Source organism: Falco punctatus, assembly GCF_963210335.1.
Source record: "Falco punctatus genome assembly, chromosome: 4".
NCBI classification, from domain to species: Eukaryota; Metazoa; Chordata; class Aves; order Falconiformes; family Falconidae; genus Falco; species Falco punctatus.
Window position 1 is genome coordinate 69,782,058 of NC_137583.1, and position 12,473 is coordinate 69,794,530.

Consider the following 12,473-nt stretch of genomic DNA (forward strand, 5'->3'; position numbering starts at 1 on the left):
TTGGTTGATAAAGAAAAATACCAGCAAACTCTGTTGAACTGAAGGTAAAGATAAGAGGCTAGTATAGGAACTCAGCCAGTTAGGCCAACAAGCCAAGAATATTAGAAGTGGTATTTTGGGAACATTTGGTGAAGAAATATTTCAGTAATGTAGCACAGAAAATGCTGGAGGCAGGGAGTGAGTTTTGATTGTATGAGGAAGTGTTAGGGAAGAGTTGTTGGTTTTTTTCCTTTTTTTTTCTTTTTTAAATTGGAATTGTGAATATTTAGAAATGCAGGAATAGTTTGAACTTTTAAATTATGTGAATGGCCACGTGCATCTAATGCAGTCTTGTAGCCATAAGAGTCCAAGGATCTAGGCTAGGTGTGATTTGTAGGTTTAAAGTTAAATGTTTGTATTTGGCTGGGTGAGAAGCTCTTGGGCACGTATTGCCTTTGCTGATGAAACACAAAGCTCAAGCTTGAGAAGAAGTATAGATGAAAAAAAAATCGATTGGAATTTAGCTGGTTATATCAACAGGTGAGATAATGGGGGCAGAGAAAGAAAGTCAGGTGATTGTTGCCTTTGGGCTAGAGAAGGATATTAGTAAAAAGAACAAGCTCATTCTCCATTCTCCTTGAGGAGACTGAGGGGTAAAGGTAAGAGAAAAAATAGCTGCCTGTGGGAGTTCCAGGAAAAAAACCACCTGTATATATGTGTGGGAATAATTTTCAAGTATCATTAAAAAAAAGTTTCTTTTGAGTTGTAAGATGTAGTTGAGTTGTGGATTCTGTATGCGAGGCTCCTCTTTTGAAGATACAAAGAAGATAAGGTTTGAGAGGTGGAGTAGTCATTTTGCAAAAAATGCTTTGCATTGTCTCTATGGCTTGTATGAGTTTCTTCTGACAGTTGTTTGCTGTTGGGTTGGTACATGATTATAATATAACATGGAGGAGTTTATGTTCCTGTTAGCTATGATGCATTTGTTTAGGTAAAAGTGGGCTTGTCTTGAGGACTGTCGGTTCCACATAGCATCTGCCAAAGAAAGCCATGAAGAGACAGGTATTTTCTGTAGTCTGCATTGCATGTACTCAGGCCTATTGGAGAAGACTTTTGATAGCTGCAGTTTGTTCATGCGGTTCTGTCACATTTTAGTCAGTATTTTATTATATGTGTTTTCAGGTGTCATCTTCCATGGCAGAGTTGCAACAGATGATAAAAATCGATTGCATCTGACTACTTCTGTTGCATGTTATGGCCCATAGTTTTCTTCCTTTTAGGCTGCCACAGAGGATGAAAAATATTATCACTTCTAAAATAGTAATTAGCAGACTTTTGAGGTACAGTGTACCACTGTAACTTCAGAGGAACGACATAGACTTTTTCATTTGACTGAAGATGGCGTTTATTAATCTTCAGCTTTTAGGTGTTAGGACCTACTGTTCTAATGGCAAGATTTGATGAAGAACTTTGCCCTATTCAAAGCTGAACCCTCACTTTTAAAATATTTTCAGAGTAACAGCATAGAATGTTATTCCTTTTACTCCCTGTGGAAAGACATTAACTTTTTGTTCCACCTGAGAAATAGCATACATTTTTTTGTTTTTGTATCTTCATGAGTAATGCTGTATTAGCTTTTGTGGAAATCTTATATCTAAGTAAAATATAAACCTCAGAGCAAATACTTATTCCTGAGTGAAGTACAGTTTATATAAGTGATAACTATAATCTCTGTAGTGTCAGTAGAAGTGCAAAGTGAACAATAAATAGTAAGGTACAGTATTAATAGAGGTATAGATATAATTAATAGGTATTAATAGAAGAAAAGCATAGTTTTGTCAATGAATTTGTGTTACGTAAGTTATTATAGTATGTTAACAATTTTAGTTGTTTTCTTTGCATATGTCATAAGTTGCCCTGTAAATATCTTCAGATGGTATCAGTTGTAAACTGTTGATGTTAAATACTGGTACGCTGTAAAAATAAAAGAACTCGAAGCACTACTAGATATTGTACTAGGAACTAATGAGAGATTTATATACCACAGTGAGGTTGAAATAGTTTTGTTATATTCAGGAATGATGCTGGTTGTGGTAAGTTTTATAGTACTTGGCAGTCTATTCCATGTGGTGGTAACTGATTGCTAGGTTAACTACATAAAGAGCACCGTGCTTTATTTCTGTCCTTTGCTATTTATAAACCTTGAGTTTAGTCTTCAGAAATATCCATATATGTCTGTGAACCTCTTGGTATGTTGAATTTCCTGAAAACAGGGCTTTAAAACTATTCATCAATGGGAACAATGAAGCGATCCAGTCCATAGGTCATCACCCTGTGTGGCATGTGCACACTGCTTGCTGAGAAGGGAATTCATTACATGTGAAATCTGCCATTACTGGAAGCAGTATCAGTTAGTTTGTTCACTGGCACGATCTTGGAAACGTCACTTTGGGGACTGGGGAAAGGATAGTTAAAACATCTCTAGAGGTCCATGACAAAAGTTTGAACTCTAGACAACTACAAATGTGTTGGGTTTTCTCCTGCTCCTCCGCAAATTTGAGATTAGTTTACTTAAAATAATCTCTTGATAATTCGGAAACATTTGTAAGTATATAAACATTTGGAGACCATAAGGAGGATTATTACTATATTATATTCTCCTCAGTGTTTCAAATTTGATGTACCTGTATACAATTTCTGTAACATTCTCAACCTTTTTTGATAAAATTTTGGCATCTTGTAGATTTCAGTATGCTGACTTCATACAAATGGGAAGACATATTTAGGTCAGCTTCAGACAGTTCCTTTTCTCAAGTGTATTTAATGGAATCATTGCTGTTTTGTACCCTTTGAATAAAAAATTTAATACTAGTAAGTTGTTAAAATTGTGACGCTTTTAAGTCATTCAAAAGCTTTATGTACTACACAGAAAATATTGAATGTAAAGGTGCTCCCAAGAGAATAAAATGGAAATTGCTAAGCCGTTTACAGATGAGCCTTGTTATGACTCTTGTCAATAGACTTTGTAATGTCTAAGGTGTATATGTTAGGGTGTCCTTAGTGTGAATTTTGGACCTTTTTTTTTCAAGGTATCTTTATATTGGAATTTATGTGTTTGCTAATCATTCCCTGTGTATGTGAAGAAGAACTTAGCTTACAAGTCACGGAATTTCTAAGTATCAGGCACTTGAAAATATCACTCTTTTAAAAATTGCATCTTGAATATGACCTACATTGGAACTGTTCCTTTGGAAGGTTACTTACAATGTAGCATATCAATGTTCATACATAGTGTTTCTTTCATGTAAATATTTTTAAATATGCGTATTGACTTTGTTTACATGTATATAGAAAAACACATGCTGTAGGTAAGTTATCCAGATTTTTCATCTTTCATTTTCTAGCACTTCCTTCACTACCCACTCAAAGGTTTCTTTCCTTTTATCCTACTTCCAGCAGTTTCATTTCAAATAAGTTTAAAAGAAAATAATTTCCTCAAGAATTGCTGCAAAAGGTAGTAGGTTACTTCTAGTTGTAGGTGTTGTCACCATTTAATTTTAGTAGCGCACACATTTTTTGAAACATGCCTTAGCATACCAGAGAGGTCTCTGTGTAGTTTTATTTAAAAAGATTTTCTTGGGCATTCTGTAAATAATGGTAGATATGAAAGTAAAAGAGGGCTCTTTACTACTGTATGTTTTTGATAAAAGAGTCACAGAATCACAGAATGGTTTGGGCTGGAAGGAACCTTAAAGATCATCCAGTTCCAACCCCCCGCCATGGGCAGGGACACCTTCCACTAGCCCAGGTGTCTCAAAGCCCCATCCAGCCTGGCCTTGAGCACTGCCAGGGATGGGGCATCCACAGCTTCTCTGGGCAACCTGTGCCAGTGCCTCACCAGCCTCACAGTAAAGAATTTCTTCCTGATATCTAATAAAATACGTTTAGTTCCCTCTTCGTGTATCTTTTCATTTGCATCTTAATCTTTCCTTAAAATTACAGACCATGAAACTGTGTTTTGCTAACTGAAAGTTGACCATGTTTGAACAGAAATGTTTCTCTTGTTACAGGTAGTAGGGGAACAAAAAAATCCCAGATAGGAATGACCAGGAAAGCAACCGAAAGTCGATTGAAGCATGTCTTTTCTGGTTTTCTTTTTTCTAGTTAGGTCATATTGAAACTTTCAGTATATTGGGAGATCTGGGCATAAGAGTTTGCTGCTTTGTCATTTCTGATACTTAGAATTTTTGTGTAAATTGACAGCTCTTGAGGCCTTGTAGTATCCTGAAATTGCCAGTGATGCGCTAGAAAAAAGAAAAATAACTTAAGTAAGGAAATTTATTTTAGATTTTTATATGCCCCAGTAACCTCATGTCTCTGATTACGGGTCTGCCCACAGTCAACTTTAACATTATTGCCTTTTTTTTCCCCATCCAACTGCATCAGACCTAATGGAGCAACATGGCTGCTTCATTCGCAAACTGTGGACTATTTTAATTTCCTTTACTTTTAATAAATAGAGATGTTTTCATAAGTAGTTGTAATTTAGTCCAGAGTCTTGGACTATTTGTTTACTTTCAGATTTTGTACTGACACAGTTACTGATGTGCAGAGAAGTTAATATTAAAGCTCTGGCAGCAGGCGCAACGGAAGGAGGGGTGTGGTGTGAAGATGTAGGGGCCTAGAAGAAGAGACTTAAGCTTTGTTATCTAACATCGTAAATGGTATTTTCTAACACATGCATCAGCCTTCCTTACCTTGATTTAGACTAATATTTGCAAGAAAGTCTCTTACACAGCTTGTATTTGGAAATCAAATTTCTTGGGCTTAAGGCATTAAATTTTATACACTAAAATTTTGCTGTCATTGGGAAGAAAGGGTGTGCATGGTTTAGGGTTGTTTTTCTTGTTGTTTTGGTTGTGTTTTGCTTGGTTTTTTCCATATAATGTTATCTGACCATAATGTTTGCTGTGTGTCTCAGAGTAAAATAAAACCAGTTGAGCAGTATTACTACCATTCTTGCCAGAGCAAACTATAACTAGAAAATGTTTCCTTTCAAGACAGCTGAAAACCCTTTTCTGTTGTGCAGTTGCCATACTCATGCTAAATGTGAGAATAAGTTAGTACCAGGGAAGAGAAGAATTTATTAGTAAAGAAACACAATCTAAAGCCAAACTAGTTGGAGAAGAAAGGAGGAATGCCTCAAGCTCAGTCTTGCAAGGTGCTGGGTGCATTAGCTTCTGATTCATCAAAACACCTCCAATTTTGCTAGTTCGGTTGAAATCAGTGTTGTTATTCATGGTTTAGTGAAGTGTGGTGAAGCATACTCATCCTCAGTGAAGCATATGCCTGCGTGCTTTATGGATTTTTACTAAGGGGTGTAGAACATGGTTGGTTCAAGCTCTTGAAAGTGCAGGGTTTCACCATGATTCTTACTAAGAGGAATCCTTGTATGTTAAGCTGTTATTATTCTAACATCAATGGGCATACAAGCAAGTGGGAGGAAATGTGAGCAAAACCCTTCAGCTGAATTTTAGAGGGTTAATAAAATACCTTGTAGAATGCTTTATTTGCTTAAAATTGATTTTGCGTATCATACAGCATGAAGGTTAAACCTTACCAGTTAAACCCATAATATACTAATGTTTATACAAATTTCCAGTAAGAAGTTAATTGTTTACCATAGGAGTTTGCAAACTTGGTGCAAATGAAACCAGATTGCAAGGTGGGGAAGAAATTGTACCCAGTAATTGGAAACAAGCTGAGTTCTTGCTGTAAGCACTGCAATTTTCTTTTAATAATTGTTGCAGAGTTGTTATCCATCAAAGCTGTTAATGTCACTGTAAATTATTATATTTATGTGGTAACCTTACCATAACTGCTTTTGTTTTGAGAAGGTGGGAGAGAGCTCATAAAGCATCAAGACTGATTTTTCAGTCATGTTGGAACTTCTGAATAACTGCCAAGTACTCAGCTCCTGTAGGAATTTGAGTGCCTTGGCTGGTGTCTGAATCAGGAGCATTGCTCATCTGGATATTAAAAAAAAAAAAGGTTGCTTTTTTGTGGTGTTGGTTTTTTTTGTTTTTTTTTTGTTGTTGGAAGGCTTTTTTATTTTTAGGGCTTTTTAATGACTTACATTTCAGCCATACCCTAATGGCTTTTTTGTGAGTATATCCTCTGCTGCAATCACTTAGAGATCAAGGTAGTACTTCCACGTAATAGATCATTTGAGGAACTAAAGGGAGAAGAGATTAATAGTCAAACTGTGTTTTATATATAGTTGCAAAATATGTTAAGTGTTAAAATAGTGGATGAACACTGATAAATATATTGCTGTACTTCACATTTTTTTAGTTTCTAAACTTCTTCTAAAAATTTAACCATCACCTTCTGGTTAAAGGAATTGAAATATTTCATAGTAAAAAGGTTGATAATGTGTCGTTCAGAACAGATCCATACATTTCTTTGTAAGCATCAGTATTTCTCTGTAGGCCCTTAATCAGAACTATGAAACAAATATATTACATATTCGTTGTGGAAATGTCACAGCCCCTATTTATAAACTTCTTTCTTGGAAGAAAGTTTAGCTTTGTTTCAGTGAAGTGAGGTGATTTTTTTTATTGTTATTATTATCTCTGGGTTTTGCTCATCAGCTGAATTTATGTTTCAGTTGAAGAGCTGTGCATGGGACAGCAGAGAACAGGTACTTTCTTTGCCTGCCTGCTTCCCTCCGATGCTTTGCTAAACCAGGACATAAATGTTACGCTAGTCAATTTACAGGGATGTTACCCACAAGGGATAAAGTGCATCCCACATTAGTCTAAATGCCTTGGCCTCAACATCCACGTTTATTGCTGGTAAGGGCGGTAAATCTGGTGTTGAGGGCAGCTTAAGGGTATTCTGTGGCAGAGACTGGTCAGGCTTATCTACCATTGATGTGCTTGGAACAAGCAGGGCAACCCAGGGGGACAGGGCGGAGCTGGGAACAGAATCACTATTTCACCCTTTCCCGTTTCTGTGCCCCTAGCATTTTATGGCCAGATTGAAAGGAAAAACAATCAAGGCTAGGTCTGGCATGTTTTTCATTTTTGATAGGCTGCAGTGTGTGTTATCAGAGATAATTTCACAGCCTCTGTCTTACTGAGAACTGGCAGTCTGTCTGTTGGGATATACCTGCTGCAGTTGTGGAAGCATACCCATTACTGGGCATAGGGAGGAGAAAGCCTAGCTGATCTCATTTTGGACTGTCTTCTGAAGAACATATTTTAATATAGGTGATAAATTTTGTCAAGAGCTGAGAACTGATTTTTATACTCATTTGTAGTCTTCCGCTATGATCAAATCACACCAGTTTTGGAATTTAGCTTTTCTGCTGTCAAAGTCAATGAAGCATTGTTTGTCAGGGGCATGTTTTACAAAACCATAAATGCAGTGTATTTTATATTGGTGTAGTGTGTGCAGGTTTTCAACTTCTATCGGCTGTATGAATTATTAATTGTTTTACGATTGGCAGGGGATGATTGTTTTTGTTTGTCTTGCATGCCAGTAATCTCTTGCTCTGTCTGTTTTCTGGGTCTTCACCATCTTTTCCAATATTTTTTTTTTAAATTCTTACAGCCTATCAAGATCTTAAATAGCTGTATTTATTTAAAGATTTAGATATACTTATCTTTGTGTGTATCTTCCCTCCATTAAATGTGCCACTGGAAACCTGGCTTGATTTTTACTATGAGCGGAGGAAAAAAAATAGAAATCACATGAGCAGAGTGTTTCTGCAGCATCATTCCTCTAATTTCAGATGTACAGCGTGAAAGCAGCTGCAGTCAGCTGACAGCTTGTGGTCATGGTCAGATATATGTGGGGAAGGGGTGTGCTGTTTTAAACGCATAATAAAGCTGTTGTTTCGTCACCAGGAAGCAGGGATGGTAGCAGCCCAGGGGAAATGAGACAGTAATGTTGCTGTAGTGGAAGGGAAGTCTTGTTGCATAGAGCCAGAGCTCTCTGCAGGCAGCTGTAGGGATGCACCAAGGCAAAATGGCACAAATGTATATTGCTTTCTGTAAGGGTAGAGGATAAATGTGAGCAGCAGAGAAAAGCCTGAGATGGACGTGCTCACAAGGAGGGTAAAGTTATTTTTTTTATGCTCTACTGCCCTTTACCTCTGTTGGTACCTTCCAGTGAAATCAGTGTAGTTGTATTTTTAGCTTTCTTATTCAACATCAATATGACAAGATAATTCAGTCTTTACATCTGTAAGCAGCTTTTACTGTGTTTTCCTGTTTTCTGCCAGCTGCAGTTTACAAAGGATGTCACAGCACTGGTAAGAAATGTACAGTAGCCATTTCTCCGGTTTTGTAAGGCATGTTTTTCTTAATGATTTGTGAGAAGCAAGAATATGAAACAGCAAGTTTCTTGGAAATGAGCTGGTCTGAGCTGAATTTTCTTTATAATGCTACTCTCCTAATTTGTGGTTTGTGCCTGTGTTATTTGGTCGGTTTTCTATCAGCGTGCTTTAATATTTTGCACTTCACTAATGCTCAGTATAATGTTGCAGCAGTATTGTAAATGCCTCGCCCTCCTCTGTACTTTGCTCTATATTAATTTTATGGCTGCTTTTGGGCTTTTATAACCTGTCTAGTGTTAAGAAAGGGCACATTGATATTCTGGAATTGAGCATGTTATGATTTGGACAGGAAACACTGTGATACGATACCACGCCTAAGTGTGTAAAAGCCCTGAGAAATCGCTTTAATCTTCCGTTGCATTGGCAGGCTCTGTTTTGGCTCTTCAGTTCATTATGTTTAAACTGAACAAAGTCATGCTGAAGTTTTTCAATAATAGGATATTTTATAAGTATGCTGTATGCTTCTCATTGATTTATTATTTTGAATGTTCTGTTTATTTCACAATGACAAATGCTGCTTTTCTAAAAGGCTACAAAAACATATTAAGTAATATAACCATTTTTTCTCAGGAGTCAGGCTCTTAAACATAAAGGTGCAAATCAATGCACTAGGGAAATTTAATGTGAGATTTTAGTTCCTGTTTTAATAGTGTGTGGACTGTGTGAATATGTGTGAATTTTCATACTGTTTGTACCTTGAAGTTAAGAATGTTAAATATTACTAATATTTTTTCATTAAGATTTGTGTACCATGTACTGGCGGTCTCCTGTAAAATGTAAGATGACTTATGGGTTGTTGGCTCTCAACATCAAGAAAGATGTTATTGCTTCAATTAATTCATTTTATGTTTAGGAATGGTAGCTTTTATGTAGAAGATGTCTTAGAGGAGTATGTGTATGTCTGTCTGGGTGTACTTTTCATATGTACTACATTAAGTGAACAGAGTTCTTTTACACCCTAAGTGAATAGAGAATTTTCTAGTGCTAGCTGAATTTGTTACGCAGCATTTTAACCTGTCAGTTGCTGAGAAATTGGTTTCCAGCAATTTGAAGCTTTAATGGGAAGAATGTGTGAAGCATCATGATAGAAAGCAAAATTAAGGGGGAGAAAAATACTGTGTTTTGCGCTCATGGATTTTGGGAAACCTGTCTCAGTGCTCTACCTGCAGTATTTCCTAGATGTGGTGATCAGTTTAGTTTTTTAATTGTTGAGGGAGCAAATGTATGTAATGATTTTGCTTGTTCTGTTTCTGCTTGCTAAGGGGATGGAATGCTGTTTTTATCTTTTAAACTAACATTCAATATCGCAGATTGTGTAGATTTTGTACTTGTGTTCCCTCTTTTGAAGCGTGATCATGCAGATGCTACATGGTGAACTTTTCTGTCTCCCTCACTACTGAATACTCACTTAATCTTCTCTCCACAGGCCTATTCCCAAGACGCCTACCTGAAAGGCAATGAAGCCTACAGTGGTAATGCCCACAACATACCCGAACCACCGCCAATATGTTATCCACGCCTGACATCCACAGCTTCTGTTACGGCACAAGCTAGTGACAAGCTATCTTCTGATTTCTCACTGGGGAAGCAGCAAGTCAGTAGACCAGTACGGGCACTGACACAGCCAGAGAGGGCCTACAGAATGGAAATACAAGTGCCTCCATCACCAACAGACATTGCAAAATCAAATACAGCTGTGTGTGTTTGCAATGAAACTGTAAGGACTGTTATTGTGCCTTCTGAGAAGGCTGTAGATTTGCCATCTTGTAGAAATAATCATGCTGGTCCATCACACAGGACAGAGGAAGTAAGATATGGCTTAAAAGATCAAACCAGTCTAAAAGCACGGACCACGTCACCACCATCTTCAGTGTCCACTGCCATTGTACTTCCCCAGACTCCAATTACGAGGCCAGTTGATCCAAGTGGAACACTAAGTAAAGCTTCAAATTATGTAGTATGTCCAGAAGGAATCCCAAGCACTAGACCTCCTGCTCAAGCCACAGACTCGCCCACTGTCTCTACTAACCATTACAGTTCTCCAGCCTCCCACCAGCATATAGACTGGAAGACCTATAAAACCTACAAAGAGTACATTGATAATAGGCGCATGCACATGTATGGCTCCCGAACAATACAGGAAAGGTTAGATAGTTTAAGAGCAGCTTCTCAAAATACAACTGATTATAATCAAGTGGTGCCAAATCGCACTGCTTCACAGGTACGGCGCAGGAGCACCTCTCACGACAGGGTTCCACAGTCTGTTCAGATCCGGCAGAGAAGTGTATCCCAGGAGAGACTTGAAGATCCTGTACTGATGAAAGAGTGGCCACGAAGTGCTTCACAAGATACTCTGACTTCACCCTCAGTTAATGCGAGGAATCATAGGGCTCGGTCATGGGATTATCTCAGCAAACAGGGTGAAGTGCTAGAAAATTTTCATTCTGAGAATCTGATTGCAGATACGAATGGAGATAGGAGAAAGACTTACAAATGGACAGGGTTTACCGAACAAGATGATCGGCGAGGTATTTATGAGAGATCTAGACAGCATGCATTTCATATGTCCCTTCGAGGTCAAAATTTTTCTATGACTCAGAGTGCTTATATTTCAGACAACAGGAGAACTGGTAGCAGAGCTTCTCTGCCTGGTTCTCATTTTCAGAAAGTTCCACCAGATATAAAAATGTTACAGCCTTCTCGAGATTTGCAAACTCCTGGGGGGGTTCCAAAACCTACAACTGTTTCACAAGAGAGATTGTCTCTCACACCAGCTAGAAGTTCTAAAAGTAGCTGTTTGAAGAACTCTGCTCCCTATGCAGCAAAACCATCATTTCCCCTTAATCAGGGCCTGGATGCTATTGCCAGCAAAGACCAAAGAACAGTAAATCACTTGCATCAGAGTGGTCTGTTAAACCAACAGTCAAGGATTCGAGCAGAAGGTGCCCCAGATCACAAAACAGAGACTAGCAAAACCATCCAACCCTCCTCTCTGTCTCCAGCTTCCGCCAAACTTGTTCAGCCAACAAGTGACAGTTCAACTACCTCTGACAATGTAGATGGTTCCATCAGACAAAAGATTCATGATTTCGAAAGGGAAGATGGCCATGAGCCTGAAATTCTGCAAACAGATATTCAGGAAAATGACAAAGACACAGTGGTCATGCGGGACAAATCACCTTCTGGCCACCAAACTCCACAGCCTTTGCGGCATCAGTCCTACATCCTTGCTGTAAATGACCAAGAGGCAGCCTCGGACACTACCTGTTGGTTGCCTAATGATGCTCGGAGAGAAGTGCACATAAAAAGAATAGAAGAAAGGAAAGCATCAGGTTCCAGCCCACCTGGTGACTCCTTGGCTTCTATTCCATTTATTGGTGAGTTAAACTGTTCCAGTGTACATCAAATGCTTTTCTCGGTTAAAGATGATGGAGTGCACCATGCTAGGTAGCTGATTGCTGTTTCTATAAACCCTGAGGTTGAGAGGCACGGGGACTCTTTTCTCATCTAGAGTAATACTAGGTTGGTAAAACTAGAAATACTGTTCAGTGGAGGAAAAAATGTTCCGTTTTGTTTGGAGTCCTGAAGGATCTGTGTTTTTTTTTTTAAAAAAAATGTACAGTGATTTCATATTTTTCTAGAATTTTCCTTAATGCTCTGGAGAAGTTACATTATGTAACTGCATCTGGTTATCACTCCACATAATGCTCTGATGTTAAGTATATAGGCAACTAATGTTTGCAGCACCTTTCAGTTAGTTTTACTTCTCTAGTATTAAATGTATTTGGAATCCAGAAAAGAGAATACGGATGCAAATCTGTATAAGGGTGATTTGTGGACAGAAGTTTGTCAGCTGAATAGGTGAGATGAAAGCTTTCTGAGACGGATATGGGATAGAGGAAAACTGTTTCAGGTGAAAGGGTAGCAGCAGAATGAAGTGAATTTGCAAGTAAAGATGCTAATGTGGATATGAATTAAAAGGTTTGTGGAAGCAGGAGGAGGCAAAAAGATGTGCCTATGGGCTGTCACACAAACAGGGTTGGAATTACAGGGATTTTATAGGAAGGGGGCTGGACTTTTGAGATAATGT

General features: G+C 38.1%; 1 protein-coding gene across 5 annotated transcripts in view; it reads left to right on the forward strand.

The window, feature by feature from the left end:
- Positions 1 to 12,473, forward strand: part of ARHGAP21 (Rho GTPase activating protein 21) — a 121,442-nt gene that overhangs the window by 82,532 nt on the left and 26,437 nt on the right. For all 5 annotated transcript variants that reach the window (XM_080384832.1, XM_080384829.1, XM_080384830.1 and 2 more), the window contains one exon: positions 9,810 to 11,760. In XM_080384832.1, the coding sequence (XP_080240958.1) occupies positions 9,810 to 11,760 (1,951 nt within the window). The remainder of the gene's footprint in view (positions 1 to 9,809; positions 11,761 to 12,473) is intronic.